This window comes from Coregonus lavaretus (assembly GCF_964263955.1).
Source record: "Coregonus lavaretus genome assembly, chromosome: 3".
NCBI lineage: Eukaryota > Metazoa > Chordata > Actinopteri > Salmoniformes > Salmonidae > Coregonus > Coregonus lavaretus.
The window spans coordinates 46,087,128-46,112,742 of NC_139990.1; the positions used below are offsets into that span (position 1 = coordinate 46,087,128).

The following is a 25,615-nucleotide window of genomic DNA, read 5'->3' on the forward strand; positions in this document are numbered from 1 at the left end:
ACAGAACTAGCAGCAGTAGAAACAGAAACAGAAGTAGCAGCAGTAGAATCAGAAACAGACCACTGCGCCACCCGAGTGGCGCAGTGGTCAAAGGCACTGCATCGCAGTGCTAGCTGTGCCACTAGAGATCCTGGTTCGAATCCAGGCTCTGTCGTAGCCGGCCGCGACCGGGAGACCCATGGGGCGGCGCACAATTGGCTCAGCGTCGTCCAGGGTAGGGGAGGGAATGGCCGGCAGGGATGTAGCTCAGTTGGTAGAGCATGGCATTTGTAATGCCAGGGTTGTGGGTTCGATTCCAGTATAAAAAAATAAAAATGTATGCACTCACTAACTGTAAGTCGCTCTGGATAAGAGCGTCTGCTAAATGACTAAAATGTAAATGTAACTAGCAGCAGTAGAAACAGAAACAGAAATAGCAGCAATCGAAACAGAAACAAAACTAGCAGCAGAAACAGAACTAGCAGCAGAAACAGAACTAGCAGCAGTAGAAACAGAAACAGAACTAGCAGCAGAAACAGAACTAGCAGCAGAAACAGAACTAGCAGCAGTAGAAACAGCAGTAGAAACAGAACTATCAGCAGTAGGAGTAGGAACAGAAACAGAACTAGCAGCAGTAGAAACAGAAACAGAAGTAGCAGCAGTAGAAACAGAACAAGCAGCAGTAGAAACAGAAACAGAACTAGCAGCAGTAGAAACAGAAACCGAACTAGCAGCAGTAGAAACAGAACTAGCAGCAATAGCAGTAGAAACAGAAACAGAACTAGCAGCAGTAGAAACAGAAATAGAACTAGCAGCAGTAGCAGTAGAAACAGAAACAGAACTAGCAGCAGTAGAAACAGAAACAGAACTAGTAGCAGTAGAAACAGAACTAGCAGCAGTAGGAGTAGGAACAGAAACAGAACTAGCAGCAGTAGAAACAGAAACAGAAGTAGCAGCAGTAGAAACAGAACAAGCAGCAGTAGAAACAGAACTAGCAGCAGTAGAAACAGAACTAGCAGCAATAGCAGTAGAAACAGAAACAGAACTAGCAGCAGTAGAAACAGAAATAGAACTAGCAGCAGTAGCAGTAGAAACAGAAACAGAACTAGCAGCAGTAGAAACAGAAACAGAACTAGTAGCAGTAGAAACAGAACTAGCAGCAGTAGGAACACAAACAGAACTAGCAGTAGTAGAAACAGAAACAGGACTAGCACCAGTAGCAGTAGAAACAGAACTAGTAGCAGTAGAAGTAGAAACAGAAACAGCAGTAGCAGTAGAAACAGAACTAGTACCAGTAGAAACAGAACTAGTAGCAGTAGGAACAGGAACAGAACTAGCAGCAGTAGCAGTAGCAGTAGAAACAGAACTAGTAGCAGTATAAACAGAACTAGCAGCAGTAGAAACAGAAACAGAACTAGCAGCAGTAGCAGTAGAAACAGAAACAGAACTAGCAGCAGTAGAAACAGAAACAGAACTAGCAGCAGTAGCAGTAGAAACAGAACTAGCAGCAGAAACAGCAGCAGTAGAAACAGAAACAGAACTAGCAGCAGTAGCAGTAGAAACAGAAACAGAACTAGCAGCAGTAGAAACAGAACTAGCAGCAGCAGCAGAAACAACAGCGGTGGCAGCTGCTCTGTTCTCTCCCTGGATACCAGTATCTTTCATGAGTCCTGGTGCTTTAGAAAGGCCAGAACAGAACATAATGACACTGGGGACGTCTTCCCTTCCATCTTCATCTATTTAAAGGTTCTGGCTCTCCTTCAAACTGCATCCTCCAGGGGTAGAGTAAACGCTGCAAATATTAAACCCAGGCAAAGCATTGATGTATTTTTTCTGGGGGGGGGCTGATAGTTCTGTGGGAGCTGGTACTGTAGGCAGCGGATGAGAGGAAAGGAAGCTTTAATCCAGGGAAGAAGCAGCACAAGCAGCAGCTCCAGCAGTAGCAGGTCTTAATGAGGATGTAGGAGTGTAGAGCAGAGCAATGGGACCCACAGGCTATAGGATAGATACTGGATGCCTTCTAATTGGCACCCTATTCTCTATAGAGTGCAGTACTTTGACCAGGGCTCATAGGTGCACTATGTAGGAAATAGGGTGCTGTTTGGGATACAGGCTCCAGAGGCAGCAGGTGTTGTACCCTGAGCACTAACTCCACAGTAAAGGATGGTGATGGTGATGGTATGGCGCTCCATGTACTGTACTGTACATTACATCCTCCTCCTCCTCCTGTCCTACTTGTTTAGTCTGTGAGAGAACCGTTTCCTGTATGCCTCCGTCTGTTCAGTCTCTCGCTGTGTAATGAAGGGCACAGTGTTTCTCTCAGTCAGACATAAGGCCAGATTGATCAGTCCCTTTTAAGGCGGCTAATGATGAGTGAGATTTGTTGGTGCGGTCCAATTATATAATATGCCTTTTCTTGCTGGTGTTTTTGTGACCGTTTAGCACACACAAACATTCTGAAGTGATTAGTATTAAGCTGTGGAGGGATACAGTGTAACATTCTGACGTGATTGGTATTAAGGCGTGGAGGGATACAGTGTAACATTCTGACGTGATTGGTATTAAGCCGTGGAGGGATACAGTGTAACATTCTGACGTGATTGGTATTAAGCCGTGGAGGGATACAGTGTAACATTCTGACGTGATTGGTATTAAGCCGTGGAGGGATACAGTGTAACATTCTGACGTGATCAGTTCTACTGTACTGCAGAAGCTGGGTTTTGTTTGAGCCCATGGTTCATGGTAATGCCATTGGGGCCAAATGGATCAAATCAGATTTTGTACTGTGATTTACTTGTCCCCCCCCACACACACACACACACACACCCCACCCCCAATCAGTCAGTCTCTGTGGTATTTGGTTAACAGTCCTTGGTCAAAGCAAGAGATTTCAAAGCCATTAAAAGATAAGGCTTAGTTTTCAGCTGGAGGAATGTTGTGGTCAATGAAAGATGTGGTAAGCAACAGCATTAAGGGACACAGCAAGCCAAGCCAAGACAACCAGGCATTTTGTGGGAGCAGCCAGGGAAAGGAGATGTAGGTTGAGGTTCACTCTTGGAGGGCGCCGACAGAGAGAGGCTTGCATTTCTGCCACTGTCACACTGGAGCCATAGAAACAGAGCTGCGTCCCAAATGGCACCCTATTCCCTATATCGTGCACTACTTTTGGCCAGGGCCCATATAGCACTATATAGGGAAAAAGGTGCCATTTGTGACTCAGTCAGAGAAGAACAGTGAATTTCTGAACCTGAGATAATTCCCTGTCCTGGTTGAGATCCTCTAGTTCAGGTTTTAGGTTTACACAAGTGAAAATGGGGAAGGGAAGGTTCTCATCTTCCCCACTGTAATTGCCACAGAGGGACTTATCAGCTTCCCTCCCACTCATTGCGCCCCCCGTCACATTAGATGTGTTTGTGTGTGTAATGACTTGTTAGCATTAAAGGCCGTCACAATGCACAGCCTGCCTCCCTGTATGGTATGGACTTTACCCTGGTCTCCCTCTAGTACCACAGCTTACAGAGGCCTGTATGTTATGGACTTTACCCTGGTCTCCCTCTAGTACAACAGCTTACAGAGACCTGTATGGTATGGACTTTACCCTGGTCTCCCTCTAGTACCACAGCTTACAGAGACCTGTATGGTATGGACTTTACCCTGGTCTCCCTCTAGTACCACAGCTTACAGAGGCCTGTATGGTATGGACTTTACCCTGGTCTCCCTCTAGTACCACAGCTTACAGAGACCTGTATGGTATGGACTTTACCCTGGTCTCCCTCTAGTACCACAGCTTACAGAGGCCTGTATGGTATGGACTTTACCCTGGTCTCCCTCTAGTACAACAGCTTACAGAGACCTGTATGGTATGGACTTTACCCTGGTCTCCCTCTAGTACCACAGCTTACAGAGACCTGTATGGTATGGACTTTACCCTGGTCTCCCTCTAGTACAACAGCTTACAGAGGCCTGTATGGTATGGACTTTACCCTGGTCTCCCTCTAGTACAACAGCTTACAGAGGCCTGTATGGTATGGACTTTACCCTGGTCTCCCTCTAGTACTGTCACGGATTCTGCCGAGGCTGCTCCCCCTCCTGGTACGAGCAGGCGTCGGCGGTCGCCGTCCCCGGAGTACTAGCTGCCACCGATCTATGTTTCTGTGTGTGATTGCTTTTGTCTGTCTGTCACACCTGTGTCCTATTGTGTATTCATCACCTGTCCTATAAGTTCCGTCTTTTTGCTTGGTAGGATTGTGTGTTGTTGTTCGCCTGTCGTTGTGCTGCGTGTTTTGTTTCTTGTTTGCATTTTTGTGTTTTACGCATGTTGCGTAAATGCTCGCCTCTTGTTGTTTGAGGTCGTTTGTTTTCCGTTTCCTTTTGGGGAATTTTGAGTAAACTCTGTTGGACTGAGCCTCGGTGTCCTGCGCCTGACTTCCACCACACATACACCTCACCTTTTGACAGAACAACACACCATCTCCATGGAGTCAGCAGGAACAGCGGCGATACCCGATTCCTTGGAGGACCGGATTAATTACCAGGACGCCATGATCCGGCAACTCGGGGTCGCCATGGACGAGGTGTCCAACAGTCTGCGCCGGTTGATGAATCGGGAGGTGCCCACGCCTTCTCACACCATCCCAGCACCAACGGCCAGTCCTCCTCTCTCAGCACCGGAACCCAGTGGCATTCGGCTCTCGCTCCCGAGGGCATATGACGGTTCTGCAGCCGGGTGTCAGGGCTTTCTCCTACAGGTAGAACTTTACCTTGCCACCATACACCCGGCGCCCTCGGGATACGAGAGCGTCTCCGCCCTCATCTCCTGTCTCTCCGGGAAGGCGTTGGAGTGGGCCAACGCCGAATGGAGGGGAATAGACGCCGCCACCATCACCTACGCGGAGTTTTCCCGCCGCTTCAGGACTGTCTTCGATCATCCACCTGAGGGGAAAGCGGCGGGAGAGCGTCTATTCCACCTCCGACAGGGGAAGAGGAGCGCACAGGAGTTCGCACTGGAGTTCCGGACACTAGCAGCGGATGCGGGATGGAATGAGAGGGCCCTCATTGACCACTATCGGTGTAGCCTACGAGAGGACGTTCGTCGTGAGATGGCCTGCAGGGACACCAACCTGTCGTTCGACCAGCTGGTGGACATCTCCATCAGTCTAGACACCCTGCTGGCTACCCGCGGACGTCCCGAGTGGGGGTCGTCCATTCCATCCTCCAGCACCTCCGAGCCTATTCCTATGGAGCTCGGGGGTGCTGGCGCTAGAGAGAGGAGGAGGGAGAACCCGAGGAGGGCCAACCCCTGCACCAACTGTGGCCGTGGAGGACACACCACGGCCAGGTGCTGGGGAGGGTCTTCTGAGAGAGGGGACAACAGGTCACGCACTGGGGAGTCATTTCAGGTGAGTAGGCGCCCCACTTACCCAGAGCTCTCTGTTGGTCACATGAGTATTCCTGTGCGTTTTCCACAGGTGGCACCTCATTCCCAGCATAAGGCGCTAGTAGATTCAGGCGCAGCTGGGAACTTTATTGATCGTAAATTTTGTGCTAGGTTAGGAATTCCCCTTCGGCCGGTAGAAGTTCCATTCCCTGTCCATGCATTAGACAGCCGGCCGTTGGGGTCGGGTCTGATCAGGGATGTCACAGCACCGCTGACGATGACTACGCAGGGGGGTCATGAGGAGATCATTCAGTTCTATCTGATTGACTCTCCTGCGTACCCAGTGGTGTTGGGGCTTCCCTGGTTAAGTACCCACGATCCTACCATAGCGTGGCAACAGAGGGCTCTTATGGAGTGGTCTGCCCAGTGTGTAGGGAGATGTCTAGGTGTTTCCATAGGGGCGACCTCGGTAGAGAGTCCGAACCAAGTGCCCGCACTGCGCATTCCCCCCGAGTATGAGGATTTAGCACTGGTCTTTAGTAAATCGAGGGCAGCAAGGCTACCTCCTCATAGACAGGGGGACTGTGCGATAAATATCCAGACTGGAGCAGCTCTTCCCAGGAGTCATGTGTATCCCCTGTCTCAAGAGGAGACAGCGGCTATGGAGACATACATAGCCGAGTCCTTGGCACAGGGATACATACGGCCCTCTATTTCCCCAGTCTCCTCGAGTTTCTTCTTTGTGAAGAAGAAGGACGGGGGATTGCGCCCGTGTATTGATTATCGTAGTCTCAATCAGATTACAGTTAAATACAGCTACCCACTGCCACTGATTGCGACGATGACGGAATCATTACGCGGAGCGCGATTCTTCACAAAGTTAGATCTCAGGAGCGCGTACAATCTGGTGCGCATTAAGGGGGGGGATGAATGGAAGACAGCATTTAGTACCACCTCGGGTCATTACGAGTATCTCGTCATGCCATACGGGTTAATGAATGCTCCTTCAGTCTTCCAATCCTTTGTTGACGAGATTTTCCGGGACATGCATGGGCAGGGTGTAGTAGTTTACATCGACGACATCCTGGTGTACTCTTCTACACGAGCCGAGCATGTAGCCCAGGTGCGCCGAGTATTGAGACGACTGTTGGAGCATGACTTGTATGTCAAGGCAGAGAAATGCCTGTTCTTCCAGGAGTCCGTCTCCTTTTTGGGTTATCGGTTGTCCGCGTCTGGCGTGGAGATAGAGGTAGATCGGGTATCGGCTGTGCGTAATTGGCAAACTCCAACCACCGTAAAAGAGGTGCAGCGGTTCTTGGGTTTTGCTAATTACTACCGGAGGTTTATCCGGGGCTTTGGACAGGTTGCAGTTCCCATTACGTCCCTGCTAAAGGGGGGTCCGGTGCGCTTGCAGTGGTCAGCTGAGGCGGACAGGGCATTTGTCAAACTGAAGAACCTGTTCGCCTCGGCCCCGGTGCTGGCGCATCCGGATCCCTCTTTGCCTTTCCAAGTAGAGGTGGACGCGTCCGAGACCGGTATTGGGGCAGTCCTGTCACAACGGTCCGGCACGCCACCTAAGCTCCGCCCCTGTGCATTCTACTCTAAGAAGCTCAGCTCGGCGGAGCGCAATTATGACGTTGGGGACAGGGAGCTGTTAGCTGTAGTCCAGGCCCTAAAGGTGTGGAGGCATTGGCTTGAGGGGGCTCAACACCCTTTCCTCATTCTGACTGATCACCGTAACCTGGAGTACATCCGGGCAGCTAGGAGATTGAACCCTCGTCAGGCTAGGTGGAACATGTTCCTGACCCGGTTTGTTTTTAAGATCACATACATCCCTGGGTCCCAGAACGGTAAGGCAGACGCCCTGTCCCGGCAGTATGACACAGAGGAGAGGTCCATTGAGCCTATTTCCATACTGCCGGAGTCTTGTCTGGTGGCTCCGGTAGTATGGGAGGTCGATGCGGAAATCGAGCGGGCGCTGCGTACCGACCCTACTCCCCCCGAGTGTCCTGTGGGGCGGACGTACGTTCCGCTCGAGGTTCGTGATCGGCTTATTTCTTGGGCTCATACATCACCCTCCTCTGGACATCCTGGTATTGGTCGGACGGTGCACTGCCTTAGCGTAAAATACTGGTGGCCAACGTTAGCCAGGGATGTGAGGGTTTATGTCTCCTCCTGCTCGGTATGTGCCCAGTGTAAGGCACCTAGACATTTGCCCAGAGGTAAGTTACATCCTCTGCCCGTTCCACAACGACCATGGTCCCACCTCTCGGTAGATTTTGTGACCGATCTACCCCCTTCCCAGGGTAATACCACCATTTTGGTCGTTGTGGATCGGTTTTCTAAGGCCTGTCGTCTCCTCCCACTGCCGGGTCTCCCTACTGCCCTACAGACCGCCGAGGCCCTCTTTACCCACGTGTTCCGGCACTATGGGGTCCCCGAGGATATTGTGTCCGACCGAGGTCCCCAGTTCACCTCCAGAGTCTGGGGGGCTTTCATGGAACGCCTGGGGGTCTCGGTTAGCCTTACCTCGGGGTACCACCCAGAGAGCAATGGGCAGGTTGAACGTGTGAACCAGGATGTGGGTAGGTTTTTGAGGTCCTATTGCCGGGACCGGCCGGAGGAGTGGTCGAGGTATATCCCCTGGGCAGAGATGGCCCAGAACTCTCTCCGCCACTCCTCCACCGGATTAACACCTTTCCAGTGTATTTTAGGGTATCAGCCGGTCCTGGCACCGTGGCACGAGAGCCAGACCGAGGCCCCTGCGGTGGACGAGTGGATTCGGCGCTCGGAGGAGACGTGGGACGCTGCCCATGTCCATCTGCAGCGTGCCATCCGTCAACAAAAGGCGAGCGCCGATCGCCACCGCAGTGAGGGGCCGGTGTACGCACCGGGAGATCGAGTCTGGCTCTCGACTCGAAACCTGCCCCTCCGCCTGCCCTGCCGGAAGCTGGGTCGGCGGTTTGTGGGGCCCTTTAAAGTCCTGAGAAGGTTGAACGAGGTGTGTTACAGGTTACAACTGCCTATAGAGTACAAAAATATTAACCCCTCGTTCCATGTGTCTCTTCTCAGGCCGGTGGTAGCTGGTCCACTCCAGGAGAATGAGATAGGAGAGACCCCTCCGCCCCCTTTGGACATCGAGGGGGCCCCGGCGTACAGAGTCCGGACCATCTTGGACTCGAGGCGCCGGATGAGTGGTCTCCAGTATCTCGTGGAGTGGGAGGGGTACGGTCCGGAGGAACGGTGCTGGGTGCCCAGGAGGGACATCCTCGATCCATCCCTCCTGACTGATTTCCACCGTGGGCATCCCACGCGCCCGGGTCCGCGTCCTCCTGGCCGTCCCCGAGGCCGGGGTCGGCGCACGGCTGGAGCCGCGCGTCAAGGGGGGGGTACTGTCACGGATTCTGCCGAGGCTGCTCCCCCTCCTGGTACGAGCAGGCGTCGGCGGTCGCCGTCCCCGGAGTACTAGCTGCCACCGATCTATGTTTCTGTGTGTGATTGCTTTTGTCTGTCTGTCACACCTGTGTCCTATTGTGTATTCATCACCTGTCCTATAAGTTCCGTCTTTTTGCTTGGTAGGATTGTGTGTTGTTGTTCGCCTGTCGTTGTGCTGCGTGTTTTGTTTCTTGTTTGCATTTTTGTGTTTTACGCATGTTGCGTAAATGCTCGCCTCTTGTTGTTTGAGGTCGTTTGTTTTCCGTTTCCTTTTGGGGAATTTTGAGTAAACTCTGTTGGACTGAGCCTCGGTGTCCTGCGCCTGACTTCCACCACACATACACCTCACCTTTTGACAAGTACCACAGCTTACAGAGGCCACCAGGGGAACTATGGAGGGTAGATGGAGCCTGTAGGGGAAAATATAGGCTACTGTGTCACTACAGTGCCTTGCAGTCCAAACAAGAAGCATGAGGCAAAAGTCCAGCCCTCATGTTTTTGTTCAACCTGGAATATAACTTTATTGTCCATATTATTATTATTATTATTATTATTATTATTGTCCATGTGTTACAGCGAACAACAGAAATGTGTCTTCTGCTCCGTTCTCAACCCCCCTTCAAGCGGTGGGGTGGCCACTGGAGTTTCAGCATCTGTGGATTGCTCTTTTAAAATCAAAATAGATGTGCAAGAGATCCCTCTCAGAGGACAATGGCAGTTTAATAAAAATGCCTCTTTAGTATTAATCTTAGATATATGATATATGCCTTTATCAGGGTGCTTACAACCTCTCCTTGTCTCAGTCTGTAATCCCCAAGTTTTAAGATGACCATCATCATTCCTGTTCCCAAGAACTCCTTAAGGCTTCATGCCACAATGACTACCGCCCTGTAGCACTAACATCTGTAATCATCAAGTTCTTTGAGAGGCTGGTCATGGCACACATCACCTCCATCATCCCAGACACCCTAGACCCACTCCAATTTGCAAACCGCCCCAACAGATCCATATACAATGCAATCTCAATTGCACTCTACAATGCCCTCACCCACCTAGATAAGAGGAATACCTATGTGAGAATGTTGTTCACAGGGGCCCTCCTGTACTCCCTGTTCACCCACGACTGCATGGCCTCGCACGACTCCAACACCATCATCAAGTTTGCTGACGACATGGCAGTTGAAGGTCTGATCACCGGCGACGATTAGACAGCCTACAGGGAGGAGGTCAGTGACCTGGCAGTGTGGTGCCGGAAAATCAACCTCTCCCTCAACATCAATAAGACCAAGGAGTTGATCGTGGACTACAGGAAACGGTTAAGCGAGCACGCCCCCATCCACATCGACGGGGCTGCAGTGGAGCAGGTCGAGAGCTTCAAGTTCCTCGGTGTCCAAATCACTAAGGACTTAAAATGGTCCACACACACGTGCACAATCTTGAAGAAAGCGCGACAGCATCTCTTCCTCCTCAGGAGGTTGAAAAGGTTTGGCACTGAGAGCATCTTGTCTGGCTGCATCACTGCTTGGTATGGCAATAGCAATGGCGCTACAGAGGGTGGTGCGGATAGCCTAGTACATCACTGGGGCCGAGCTCCCTGCCATCCAGGACCTCTATATCAGGCGGTGTGAAAGGAAGACCTGGAAAATCGTTAAAGACTCCAGCCACTCAAGCCATAGACTGTTCTCTCTGTTTCCGCATGGCAAGCGGTACTGGTGCATCAAGTCTGACACCAACAGGCTCCTGAACAACTTCTATCCCCAAGCCATAAGACTGCTTAAATAGCTAACAAAATGGCTACACAGACTGAGTTGACCCTCACAGGGCCCTACACACTCACACACACTGTCACTCCAACACACACACACACACAAACACTCACACCACCATTTGCTCACACATAATATGCACATACATTTATACTGACTCTACATACATGCACACACACTCACATACAATCATCATATACGCTGATGCTACTCTGTTTATCATAATATATCCTGATGTCTAGTCACCTTACCCCTATACATATCTACCTCTATCACTCCAGTATCCCAGCACATTATAAATATGGTATTGAACTGATCCTGTATATAGCTTCTTACCTTCTCCTGTTCTTCTTATTTCTTATTTTTATTTCTCGTGTTTTTGTTCTACCTTGTTATTTTCAGTGCTACATTGATATTGATTACTGCATTGTTGGGTTTGGAACTTTCAAGAAAGGCATTTCACTGCACTTGTGCATGTGACATTAAAACTGACTTGAAACCTGTCTGCTTGTTTTCCCATTGTTGTTGCGTTAGACTAGATCTAGGAGTACTTCATTGGATTTGTAGTGTAATGCAATGAGAAGCACCGGTCGTGATCTGAAACAAATTAAGCTCTGAGATAAGAGAGTATTTGTGTTGCCACTACTGTGATGCCACTGTAGTCCAGCAGCATACCACCCTGCATCCCACTGATGGCTTGCCTTTGAAGCTAAGCAGGGTTGGTCCTGGTCAGTCCCTGGATGGGAGACCAGATGCTGCAGTGTTGGAGGGCAAGTAGGAGGCAGTCTTTCCTCTGGTCTAAAATAAAATATCCCAGGGCAGCGATTGGGGACATTGCCCTGTGTAGGGTGCTTTCTTTCGGATGGGACGTTAAACGGGTGTCCTGACTCTGTGATCAATAAAAGTCCCATGGCACTTATTGTAGGGGTGTTAACCCCGGTGTCCTGGCTAAATTCCCAATCTGGACCTCATACCACCTAATCATCCCCAGCTTCCAATTGGCTCATTCATCCCTATAACTATTCCCAAGGTTGTTGCTGTAAATGAGAATGTGTTCTCAGTTAATGTAGGTAAGGAATAAATAAAATAGTCTATGTTCAAACCAGACCTGATTCCCCCCTAATGAGAGTAGGTCACTCAAATGAAATGAAGCCGTAGGCTGCACAGCAAGGAGCTCAGTTCGGTGAGGTTTGGCCCTTCAGGACTAGAATTTAACAGCCCGGTTCTACATGTCTATGTTCTCTAACTAAGAAGAGTACTCAGACTCTCTCAGGAAAATGGTGTCTTGAGACCATGCATTCATTACCTTAGAAATATTGTCTTTCGTAGGTGTGTATATACGTGTCTTTCTCTATGAATGAAGGAGATGGTTGTATGTTGAACCTTAAGATTACTGTACAGGTGTCCTGTTGCAGCTTGTCCCTCTACCTTGCACCATGCTTGTTTGAATAAAACACTTCCTCTCAGTACAAAATGCACTCACATGCCTCTAAATCTCGTTCCTATTTCCTTCACTTACTTCCAGTATTTTACTTTGTTTTCAGTATTGTTCACATTCACAGTAAGGCGTGTTACATCAGTAGCCTGCATTGTCCTGTAAGAACAGAAGGCCATGATCAAACACAACATCTCTCCTTCCCTGGAGATAGCCTGGCCTAGCTGCTGAATGGGCCCTCTGTGAGTTCGGAAAAAGGCCATGTTTTTCTTCACCGCATCGAAACAGTGGAACAGAAACCTATGGTTGTTCAGTAGTGCTGATGAAGTACTACTTGACTCTCATTGCTATTGACACGTGTTGTTATAGCAGTGTTGCTCTGGCCAATGTGGGCCCAGACTACTGTCAATAACTAACCTAGAGAGAATTCTGCAGTCACACAGTCAATCCCTCTGAGCCACCGAGACACTGTTACACAATCTCTTTAGGATGAAATGTAGACTACAGTAGAACTAGAGTAATGAGTTCAATACTCTCACGAGCTAGACAGACAGACAGTGGGCTAAGCTACAGGACTGTTTTGCTAGCACAGACTGGAACATGTTCCGGGATTCTTCAGATAGCATTGAGGAGTACACCACATCAGTCACTGGCTTCATCAATAAGTGCATCGATGATGTCGTCCCCACAGTGACCGTACGTACATACCCCAACCAGAAGCCATGGATTACAGGAAACATCCGCACTGAGCTAAAGGATAGAGCTGCCGCTTTCAAGGAGCGGGACTCTAAACCGGACGCTTATAAGAAATCCCGCTATGCCCTCCGACGAACCATCAAACAGGCAAAGAGTCAATACAGGACTAAGATTGAATCGTACTACACCGGCTCTGACGCTCGTCGGATGTGGCAGGGCTTGAAAACTATTACAGACTACAAAGGGAAGCACAGCCACGAGCTTCCCAGTGACACGAGCCTACCAGACGAGCTAAACCACTTCTATGCTCGCTTCGAGGCAAGCAACACTGAAGCATGCATGAGAGCACCAGCTGTTCCAGATGACTATGTGATCACACTCTCTATGTGATCACATAGTCCAGATGACTATTTGATCACGCTCCGATGTGAGTAAGACTTTTAAGCAGGTCAACATTCACAAGGCCGCAGGGCCAGACGGATTACCAGGACGTGTACTCCGAGCATGCGCTGACCAACTGGCAAGTGTCTTCACTGACACTTTCAACATGTCCCTGACTGAGTCTGTAATACCAACATGTTTCAAGCAGACCACCATAGTCCCCGTGCCCAAGGACACTAAGATAACCTGCCTAAATTACTACCGACCCGTAGCACTCACGTCTGTAGCCATGAAGTGCTTTGAAAGGCTGGTCATGGCTCACATCAACACCATTATCCCAGAAACCCTAGACCCACTCCAATTTGCATACCGCTGCAACAGATCCACAGATGATGCAATCTCTATTGCACTCCACACTGCTCTTTCCCACCTGGACAAGAGGAACACCTATATGAGAATGCTATTAATTGACTACAGCTCAGCGTTCAAAACCATAGTGCCCTAAAAGCTCATCACTAAGCTAAGGATCCTGGGACTAAACACCTCCCTCTGCAACTGGATCCTGGACTTCCTGACGGGCCGCCCCCAGGTGGTAAGGGTAGGTAACAACACATCTGCCACGCTGATCCTCAACACAAGGGCTCCTCAGGGGTGCGTGCTCAGTCCCCTCCTGTACTCCCTGTTCACCCATGACTGCATGGCCAGGCACGACTCCAACACCATCATTAAGTTTGCCGACGACACAACAGTGGTAGGCCTGATCACCAACAACGATGAGACAGCCTATAGGGAGGAGGTCAGAGACCTGGCCGTGTGGTGCCAGGATAACAACCTCTCCCTCAACGTGATCAAGACAAAGGAGATGATTGTGGACTACAGGAAAAAACAAAGAAGAGGACTCATCGACGGGGCTGTAGTGGAACAGGTTGAGAGCTTCAAGTTCCTTGGTGTGCACATCACCAACACACTATCATGGTCCAAACACACCAAGACAGTCGTGAAGAGGGCACGACAAAGCCTATTCCCCCTCAGGAGACTGAAAACATTTGGCATGGGTCCTCAGATCCTCAAAAAGTTCTACAGCTGACTGGTTGCATCACCGCCTGGTATGGCAACTCTTGGCCTCCGACCGCAAGGCACTACAGAGGGTAGTGCGTACGGCCCAGTACATCACTGGGGCCAAACTTCCTGCCATCCAGGACCTCTATACCAGGCGGTGTCAGAGGAAGGCCCTAAAAATTGTCAAAGACTCCAGCCACCCTAGTCATAGACTGTTCTCTCTGCTACCGCACAGCAAGCGGTACCGGAGCGCCAAGTCTAGGTTCAAAAGGCTTCTCAACAGCTTCTACCCCCAAGCCATAAGACTCCTGAACAGCTAATCATGGCTACCCGGACTATTAGCACTGCCCCCCCCCCCCCACCTCATCCCCCTCTTTTACGCTGCTGCTACTCTGTTTATTATTTATGCATAGTCACTTTAACTCTACCCACATGTACATATTACCTCAATTACCTCGACTAGCCGGTGCACCCGCACATTGACTCTGTACCGGTACCCCCCTGTATATAGCCTCCCTACTGTTATTTTATTTTAGTGCTGCTCTTTAGTTATTTGCTTGTATTTTTTTACTTAACACTTTTTTTATTAGACTTTTTCTTTGTTGGTTAAGGGCTTGTAAGTAAGCATTTCACTGTAATGTCTACACCTATTGTATTCGGCGCATGTGGCAAATAAAATTTGATTTGATTTGGTTGACTACTGACTGGCTGACTATTGCCTGGCTGACTACTGACTGGCTGACTACTGACTGGTTGACCGTTGACTGCTGACTACTGCCTGGCTGACTACTGACTGGCTGACTGCTTACTCTCTGACTGCTGACAGTCTGACTACTGCCTGGCTGACGGCTGACTGGCTGACTGCTTACTCTCTGACTGCTGACAGTCTGACTACTGCCTGGCTGACTACTGACTAGCTGACTACTGACTGGCTGACTACTTCCTGGCTGACTACTGCCTGGCTGACTACTGACTACTGACTGACTGACTACTGACTGGCTGACTATTGACTGGCTGACTACTGCCTGGCTGACTACTGACTGGCGGACTACTGACTGGCTGACTACTTCCTGGCTGACTACTGACTGGCTGACTACTTCCTGGCTGACTACTGCCTGGCTGACTACTGCCTGGCTGACTACTGACTGGTTGCTCTCATTATCACTATCGGTCACTTTGACACACCACAGAGCAAAGCTAGATACAGTATCAACCACTTATTATTTAGCTGCAATGACATTTTAATGCCTGCATGCCGCCCACGACCAGTTAGAACAATTCACTGTGTCAAAGCAGTATGCTCTTGGATTGGAAGTACAAATTAGTGAGTGAATAATATTGACAGGGACAATTGGACAAGGACAAGGACAAGCAAACCAAATTCCTATCATTCATTTCTTAGAAAGAAATCAGCTGACTGAAAAAATCCACTTCCTGTGTCCACTTTTTGGAAAACCTTAATGTTTTGGTCCTGTGTCCTCATTTTGTTGGCCTGTGGTGTAAAGTGTTAAAGTTTCGTAATGGTTAGGTTGATACGAATGAATGCACTCATATAAGTGGACGCACGCGGCATTTTGTCAAATTACTTTATATCGGAGTTGTGCCTGTTGTCATAGAGATAGATAGAGGACTCATCATGGATATAACCTGTTTTAGCATTTACGTTGTCATTTTAAAGTAGTCAACTGGGTGGGGATTCCTATGAGTTGGGAGCAATCAGCCAATGAAGAAGAAGAAAACTGACTACTTTAAAATGGAGATAGCCTCAATGGCGCTGCCAATACTGTCACAGACGCTATAATGGCACAGAAACAAAGATGAGTCCTCTATCTATCTCTATAACCCTATTGTTCACATGCGTATCTGCCCTCTAATTGGCTAGAATGGTCCCACCTGATCTTGTCTCCTCCCGCCTACCTTCCAGCTTTGAAGACATGTATTTCCATCGTTAGAGCGGTCACTTGACTATCTTGTTAATATAATTGACAATCTTTCCTCACAGTCACAACAGGTTTGTGTGTTGTTGACTCCTCCTCCCAGGCCAGCCCTCCTATCCTCCGATCCACCATGTTGATGACTCCTCCTCCCAGGACAGCCCTCCTATCCTCCTATCCACCATGTTGTTGACTCCTCCTCCTCCCAGGCCGGCCCTCCTATCATCCTATCCACCATGTTGTTGACTCCTCCTCCCAGGTCAGCCCTCCTATCCTCCGATCCACCATGTTGTTGGCTCCACCTCCCAGGCCAGCCCTCCTATCCTCCGATCCACCATGTTGTTGACTCCTCCTCCCAGGCCGGCCCTCCTATCCTCCTATCCACCATGTTGTTGACTCCTCCTCCTCCCAGGCCGGCCCTCCTATCCTCCGATATACCATGTTGATGACTCCTCCTCCCAGGCCGGCCCTCCTATCCTCCTATCCACCATGTTGTTGACTCCTCCTCCTCCCAGGCCGGCCCTCCTATCCTCCGATCCACCATGTTGATGACTCCTCCTCCTCCCAGGCCGGCCCTCCTATCCTCCGATCCACCATGTTGATGACTCCTCCTCCCAGGCCGGCCCTCCTATCCTCCTATTCACCATGTTGGCTGGGCTCCACTAAGCACGCACGCCTTGTTTACTCAACTCTTTGTTGCCAAGCCAATCACAGCCTGCCTCTCTCTGTAGAACTGAACTTCAGTCTGTCCTGCCTGGGTAACAGCAGCAACAGTGGAGTTAGGCTAGGCTAGCAGCCTGACTGTGTTCACAGTATTCAGAGGGCTGTGTTGTGTTGTGAAGCTGGAGGGCTCTGTTGTGAATGTAGACAGGGTTCTGGGCTGGCCTCGCCTTCCCCTCAGCTCAGGAAGAGAGAGGAGCGGAATTACTATGTTGTGTTGCAGAGAGGACTCTGGCCTCGCCGCCCTCATTTCAGTACAGGAAGAGCTCTTCCATGAAGAGACAGGAGTGACATATTGATCAAAGCTCAGGCATCTCCTCTTCTCAGCCAGGAAGAGCTCTGTGCTGTGTGAGGAGACAGGAGTGACATGTTGATGACTCACTGTGGCTCCTGAGGGAACAGGACGCATTGTGATAACCAGGATGTGACATGACTGGACAGGAAAGACGTGAATGTGTTGTTCACAGAGAGAGAGATGTGGGTAAGAAGAAGTGTGTTTGTGCCTGGATGAAAAAACACCAAAAGAAATCCCATGGATCTGCCGATACTGTACTGTGTAACCTAGTGGACATACTGTACTGTGTAACCTAGTGGACATACTGTACTGTGTAACCTAGTGGACATACTGTACTGTGTAACCTAGTGGACATACTGTACTGTGTAACCTAGTGGGCATACTGTACTGTGTAACCTAGTGGACATACTGTACTGTGTAACCTAGTGGACATACTGTACTGTGTAACCTAGTGGGCATACTGTACTGTGTAACCTAGTGGACATACTGTACTGTGTAACCTAGTGGGCATACTGTACTGTGTAACCTAGTGGACGTACTGTACTGTGTAACCTAGTGGGCATACTGTACTGTGTAACCTAGTGGACATACTGTACTGTGTAACCTAGTGGGCATACTGTACTGTGTAACCTAGTGGACGTACTGTACTGTGTAACCTAGTGTGCTGTTGCTATTGCACTGATGTTGTCACTACGGGACTCTACAGTGGAGTGTACCTGCTGGCCCTTCATCAGTAAAGGTAGGAGGAGTGACTGATTGAACTGTTGTTGCTGTGCTGGTGTTAGATCAGAATAGTAGTGTTTGAATTTAGTTTCACAGGAGTTTATTAAAGAACAACTCTGAAAGGAAGATGTCCAGTCGGCTCAAATGGACCAGTTGTGTCTCTACTAATCTCCATTGCTTCAATGTTGTCTGACTGATTGTCAAGAGTTAGGATACTTACCTCCATCTTCATACATGTGTTCTGCCTGGATTATCAGAAAGTAACATTGAAGAGGTAGACATCTGAGAATGTATGTGTTTTCAGTGTTGAGTAAGGGCAGGTTTTCCTGTGACGCTCTATTCTATTGATGTTGCCAACAGCAGAAACAGTCAGGAAGGCTGAGGAATGTCACTGAGTGGCTTTGGGTCAATCTTTCCAAAACACTAGAAAAGCCATGTTTTAACAAGCAAAGTGGTACTGTCTTGGCTGTACCTATTACCATACACACACACACACACACACACACACACACTAAATTACATTTACATTACATTTTAGTCATTTAGCAGACGCTCTTATCCAGAGCGACTTACAGTTAGTGAGTGCATACATTTTCATACTGGCCCCCGTGGGAATCGAACCCAAAACCCTGGCGTTGCAAACGCCATGCTCTACCAACTGAGTTACACAGGACTTTACATAGATAAAAGTCTGTGTGTATGTGTATACTCCACACACACACACACACACACACACACACACACACACACACACACACACACACACACACACACACACACACACACACACACACACACACACACACACACACACTAAATTTCACCCCATGACCATTTCCACCACAATCCAAACAGTTTATGTATAATGGCCCCAGTTTGTGGTCCATGAGGAGGGTTGTTGTGGTGCTGGCAGTGCTTCTGACAGCACTGCTCCCTGCTCATTCTCCAAAGCCACCCAGCTGTCAGGCCTCACTGTTATCTGTCAGTCTGTCCAGCCGTCCGTTTGTCTGTTCTATTCTCTCCAGTCCACTTTTGTTACTGATACAGATGAAGTTATAATTGTGAGAAAGTAACACAGAAGCCCTCCCTCCCTCCCTCACTCCCTCCCTCCCCCCTCCCTCCCTCCCTCCCTCTCTACCTCTCTCTCCCTCCCTCCCCTCCCTCCCTCTCTACCTCTCCCTCCCTCCCACCCTCCCCTCACTCCCTCTCTACCTCTCCCTCCCTCCCTCCCTCCCTCCCTCCCTCCCTCCCTCCCTCCCTCCCCCCTCCCTCCCCTCACTCCCTCTCTACCCCTCCCTCCCTCCCCTCACTCCCTCTCTACCTCTCCCTCCCTCCCCTCTCTCTCCCTCCCTCCCCTCTCTCTCCCTCCCTCCCCTCTCTCTCTACCTCTACCTTCACCTCTACCTCTACCTCTACCTCTCTCTCTCTCTCTCTCTCTCTCTCTCTCTCTCTACTTCTCCCTCCCCTCTCTCTCTCTACCTCTCCCTCCCTCTCTCTCTCTACCTCTCCCTCTCTCTACCTCTCTCTCTCTCTCCCTCCCCTCTCTCTACCTCTACCTCCCCTCTCTCTCTACCTCTCTCTCTCTCTCTCTCTCTCTCTCTCTCTCTCTCTCTCTCTCTCTCTCTCTCTCTCTCTACCTCTCCCCCACCCCCTCTCTCTCTCTCTCTCTCTCTCTCTACCTCTCCCCCCCCCCCCCTCTCTCTCTCTCTCTCTCTCTCTCTCTCTCTCTCTCTCTCTCTCTCTCTCTCTCTCTCTCTCTCTCTCTCCCTCCTTTCTGTCTATCTACCTTCAGAATATGACAGACAGCTAGCCCCCACCAAAGGAGGCATGGCGTCAGCGTACCTGGACCCCAACCTGAACCACCATGCTGGGCTGGGCGGTGGGGTGGTGAAGCCGGGGACCATGGACCGCGTGCTCAAGATCCACCACTACTTGGAGAGCAACAGTGAACCGTCCACCTGGGCCAGCCACATCCGCCATGGAGATGCCACTGACGTCAGGGTGAGCTGAGCAGCTGATTGGGTTAAACGCGGTTTACCACAGTTACAACAACTATGCTTCTTTAAGTTAGTCTCCCTATCATCCGTACAGTAGGCCGGAGGCCAGCGTTCATGAAATAATTTGGGTTCCGAGATCTGGCTACGGCATCTCGAAATGGACAAACAGTACTATTGCCGCTGTTTTCTAGTTTTTCAAGCGAAGGTCTTTTAAGGGAGAATGCAGCACAACTTGTTTAGATGGAAACAGAAAAGTCTGAGCCTTTTGGGTAAAACACTGAGGTAAGTCCTGTATGGAAATGTGCCATATATAAGCAATAGGGTGTAATTTGGGACTCGGGCATCTCACTGTAGAACTCCCCCTATCACCTGGGTGATGTTCAGTAGGGCACATTGCAGCTACAATGTTTTGCAACAGAAAACTAAAACAAGTTTTTCTTATTAGACAGATTCAGTTAGTAACTCGGACTACCTCACCATTTTAAAGTGTTTCAAAACGTTTCCTCCCTACTGGCCACAACCCGGGTATTTATGAGGTTCCCTGTTGACATTTCTACACATAGCGTCTTCCATCCCCATTAGGTTTAATAATGACCTCTATTCAGATGAAACAAGACTGTAAGAGAGTTTAGGAGGTGAAAAGAATAGCTAGTTAAGTAGGTGATTGAACAAGTGGACTGTTTCTTTGCTACCACATCTCTTCTGTTAGGCGTTTGGCTCTGTAGTCAAGTGACAAAGAGCTTCAATTCAAAGTAGACTACGTCTAATTTATGGTTCAATGGCCTCTAACTTCAATACCTGAAGTAGTGATGTCAGACGACGTTGAGGGATGTAATGGAACATGTCATCCCTGAGAGAGATGGAGGGAGGTCTTCTCGTTAATCATTTTAACCAAGAGGTGGAGTCACTTCTCAGATTGTGTCATAAACCCCACAGTGGCATTTCAATGATGGATTATTTAACCCCTCCACCCCGCGCCATTTCCCTTGCTTCTGCACATAATGACAATCTCTTCCTGGAAGCCTCAGAGAGAAAGGATCTATCATTCAGGGTGACTCTGCCAAACTGTTCTTTCTATTATATCTACTGTCATAGATAGATGGTCCCCTGGAGTCCTCATGTCACCCCTGGACTACAGGGATGGATGGATGGTTCCCCTGGAGTCCTCATGTCACCCCTGGACTACAGGGATGGATGGATAGATGGTCCCCTGGAGTCCTCATGTCACCCCTGGACTACAGGGATGGATGGATAGATGGTCCCCTGGAGTACTCATGTCACCCCTGGACTACAGGGATGGATGGATAGATGGTCCCCTGGAGTACTCATGTCACCCCTGGACTACAGGGATGGATGGATAGATGGTCCCCTGGAGTCCTCATGTCACCCCTGGACTACAGGGATGGATGGATAGATGGTCCCCTGGAGTCCTCATGTCACCCCTGGACTACAGGGATGGATGGATAGATGGTCCCCTGGAGTCCTCATGTCACCCCTGGACTACAGGGATGGATGGGCCAAGGAAGGCCCTCCCCACTGCTGTCTGTCACTCTAGCAATATGTCACTATGACTGCTATTCATTTATCTATATCTCCTGCCCTCTGAATCACAAATTACAATATGTAGGACAATTCATTACTGTCAATTACTGTCGATTGAATCTCATCTCTGAGTGATTCCTCCTCTAACCTCAGTGTGTATACTGTCTACACGTCTGTCCATGGACATTGACTGAGATTCATTTCAGAGTGACTCTATAGCCTAAGTGTGTGTCTACATGTGTGTCCCCTGACAGGGTATCATCCAGAAGATAGCAGACATCCACAAGGTGAAGTGTGTGTCCTGTCTGGGCCTGCGTCTCAGCCACCTGCGCTCAGGGGACACCCACTGGCTGCACCCCGACATGGGGGTGTCCCACGTCAGGGAGAGGTATGAGCTGCACCACCCTCAGGAAGAGTGGAGGTAAGAACTAGAACAGAGACATATTCACATACTGTATAAAGCCATATTTACACTGCTGATCCGTCCCTGGTCCCAGTTCTGTTTGTGCTGTTTGACCAACTCCTATGGTCATTGTTGCGTTGCCAAGGCAGCACAAACTGATCTGGGAGCAGGCTACATAGAGACTTTGAAACACTTTATAAAGCCATATTTATGCTGCTGTTTCACCTTAAAAGCCTTGACACTGCCACCTTTATGCATATTGGTTCCATGTAATGCTGCTTTAATATAAATATTCAAACACTTCCTATGAATACCATCGTCATAATGCATTATAAGCGCACGTATAACAACTTTACATAACTTAATTCATAACTCAATTATATGAGTAAGACATCCTTCCTACAGCCTTGCCACTTGAAACGCTTGAACGTGCTTGAATTGTCTTTAACTAGTACCTACTAGCTAAAATGGAAGATTTCCTGTGCCTGTTTTTGGGAAGAGAAAAAATGGGAACATATTTGGTTGTTTTAATGGATTCAGTCCAGTGGCAAAGCCAAGGGGCTAAAGTATGTAATGGAACGAAGAGACCTTGTTACTATGGAGATGTGTGCAATCAATGTCTTTGTAAGGCGCTTGGTTATTTGATGAATGCAGTAAGGGGGTGAAATCAGATTCTGTGTGCCTTGTATTTTCAAATGTAAACCCACGGATGGAGGAATTGGGAACCGAAAACCAATTGTTGCTATCCGGTTAGTTTGGCCGAGTGGCCTTGAATATCCTTCCAATCTGCCTGCATAAATCATGCTTCCTCAGAAGCAGACTAAAAACCCTCCATATGGTGCTGCAATGTAATTAGGCCTTTATAGCCTAAGATACATGTTTCCTCCTGTCTCATCACAGTTATTGGAAGGGAAATTAGACATACAGTGAGAGATTCGCTGCCAAAGTCAACTGATAAAGTGTTGAGGAGGATAGTAAATAGAGAGGACTGAACTATCTGATGATGTGACTTCAGTGTTTGATGTTGGAGCCTAATGCTGATATATTCCCTTCTACTCCTGACTGAGTGGAAGATATGGAGATAGAAATGCCATATCAGAGATAGCAGAGCAATGTCTAGACATAGCCTTTTATTTGGGTGATATTTCAGACACTCCCCCTCACCTCTGATTCCTTCATGGCCAGACAGAGCAGTGTGTTTACATGTTTGGGAGTTAAAGGACGTACTTAGAACTTTATCCAGCCTTCCTCTAACATATACTACTGTTCTCTGGAGCAGGGTGCTTCTCAGTCACATTATTATAACTTACTATGTGTGCTTGTGTGTGTTTGTGAGTGCTTGTGTGCCTAGGTGTGTGTGTGCTTGTGTGCGTGTCTCTTCAATTCTGAAATGTGTCCAGCTGGAAAGATACATTTTAATAATGTAGCAGGCCTAGTTAGATATCTTAATGTTCCCAAAGAATACAAAAATGACAGCAGGCGTTTCATGATTCAGTAAAAACCCTGGCCACCTGGCCTTCTCAGAATTATATATGAATCCAATCTGTGATGCTCACAAATCAAGATGGAATGTATATGTTCTAAGTGAATGTTCTAAGAATACTCAATAATTCAAGACATTCTACCTCTCAGAACAACCTGTTCTGTTCCTAAGCAGCATTATATTTGCATAGGACGGTAGGACCTACCATTGAACACAGTGAGATGATGCATGTATTATACTGTAGATGACAACCACCACAGCAAAGCTCATTCTGTCTGTCCCCACCTCATCTCAGTCAGGCATCAGTGCAGAAGTAATGGAGCTAAATAATACAGAGGATATGAATTGATTGTGTGCTATTGTTAGTGCCTCTGTTGATGTTAGCTCATGGGATTCTCAGTGACTGTGCTGCTCATTCATTATTGAAATGGTCTCTTTATTCATTTATTGTCAGCCTTAATTCCTTCTGGCGATAAAATAAGCCCTGTAGCGTCAGTAGTAGCAAAAATAAAACACCATTCAGATGCTGTAGTTCTTGAACACAGGAAGTAGACCGATTGCAGTGTCCATTTGTTATATTTCTGTTGTTTAGAGCATTTCAATGTCTGCATCCAAATGGCACCATATTTCCTTTATGGTGTCCATAGTGGCTGTACAAGACCGTTGAAAGAAAGAATGAATAATAGATGGATATCTGTGGGGGTGGGGGGTGGGGGGGGGGTTGGGTTGACCTCGTCTCAATGCTTTCATGCCATGGAGCGTATTTACTTGATTGTCCTCGAAGGGAAACTTGTCTTGGACATTGGATCTCACAGTCCTATCAATAGCATGTTCATCGAAGAAACATTCTAGAACACTGGTTCAATGGAAGTGTTGACAGACCAGCAGACACTAAAATACTCATTCAATACCCACGACACTGTCCTCAAGCCATTCATACAGACATCAAATGAATGACTTGCCTTTTACACATATAATTACAATGTACTGGGTCATGTACATTCCACTTGCTGCTGTCCTATTATCTCTCTCTAGTGTAGATCACAGCAGAGTATAGAACACCAGAACTACATTCAAAGACCATCTGATCTGATACGACAGAGCCGGGAAATGTTTTCTCTACGTCAAAGAGTTTGTAATTAGAAAGAACAGGCTTGGCACAGAGTTTGAACCAAGCAGCTATTTCAAGCTGTTCAGTAGTTTATTTCACCTTGTAGGTTGAACAGAAAGCTGTGGCTGGATGTTATAGTTATTCCTGGAATGATCATGGAGGTCTCTCCCTTTCAAAAATGATGATGTCTCGATGATGCCTGTTCCCTGTATAGTGCTCTACTTTTGACCAGGGCCCATAAAGTTCTTGTCAAACGTAGTGCACTATGTACAGTAGATATTAGGGTGCCATTTGGGACGCATCCTCAGTCTCACTAATCTCTTTGATCAGCTCCATATGAAGGGATCCTCTGGGAAAGTACAGAATAATGACAAGGTGCTGACTTGTACCGTACAGCCTACACATTCACAGCACTGTTTAATAAGACACAGAGGTTGTTTTGATATCAAAACAGCAATTGGTCTGTCCTAACTCTTCTGTGTGAATGTATTCCCTTGGAACCTTGTTTCTGAGTTGTCCTTCATCCTCGTTAGCACCAAGCTAACCATATGGCATTTCTTTCTCCACAGGTATGAGCTACGAATACGCTACTTGCCAAAAGGATTCTTGAATCATTTTTCAGAAGACAAACCTACACTGAACTACTTCTACCATCAGGTGAGGAAAGGAACCATATTCCATTTGAGTTAGGACCATCAGGTACGGACAGAAACCATATTCAGATTGAGTTAGGACCATCAGGTACGGACAGAAACCATATTCAGATTGAGTTAGGACCATCAGGTGAGGACAGAAACCATATTCAGATTGAGTTAGGGCCATCAGGTGAGGACAGAAACCATATTCAGATTGAGTTAGGACCATCAGGTACGGACAGAAACCATATTCAGATTGAGTTAGAACCATCAGGTACGGACAGAAACCATATTCAGATTGAGTTAGGACCATCAGGTGAGGACAGAAACCATATTCAGATTGAGTTAGGACCATCAGGTGAGGACAGAAACCATATTCAGATTGAGTTAGGACCATCAGGTATGGATAGAAACCATATTCAGATTGAGTTAGGACCATCAGGTGAGGACAGAAACCATATTCAGATTGAGTTAGGACCATCAGGTGAGGACAGAAACCATATTCAGATTGAGTTAGGACCACCAGGTATGGACAGAAACCATATTCAGATTGAGTTAGGACCATCAGGTATGGATAGAAACCATATTCAGATTGAGTTAGGACCATCAGGTAAGGACAGAAACCATATTCAGATTGAGTTAGG

General features: G+C 48.3%; 1 protein-coding gene across 4 annotated transcripts in view; it reads left to right on the forward strand.

The window, feature by feature from the left end:
* LOC311124436 (focal adhesion kinase 1-like) overlaps nucleotides 1–25,615 on the forward strand; it is a 129,871-nt gene that overhangs the window by 19,495 nt on the left and 84,761 nt on the right. For 3 of the 4 annotated variants that reach the window (XM_084158299.1, XM_084158296.1, XM_084158298.1), the window contains exons 3-5: nucleotides 19,593–19,801; nucleotides 21,594–21,760; nucleotides 24,906–24,993. In XM_084158299.1, coding sequence (XP_084014425.1) covers nucleotides 19,628–19,801; nucleotides 21,594–21,760; nucleotides 24,906–24,993 — 429 coding nt within the window. In that variant the 5' untranslated portion in view covers nucleotides 19,593–19,627. Of the gene's footprint in view, nucleotides 1–17,651; nucleotides 17,817–19,592; nucleotides 19,802–21,593; nucleotides 21,761–24,905; nucleotides 24,994–25,615 lie in introns of those variants that run through there. The other variant, XM_084158297.1, reaches the window with a different exon arrangement.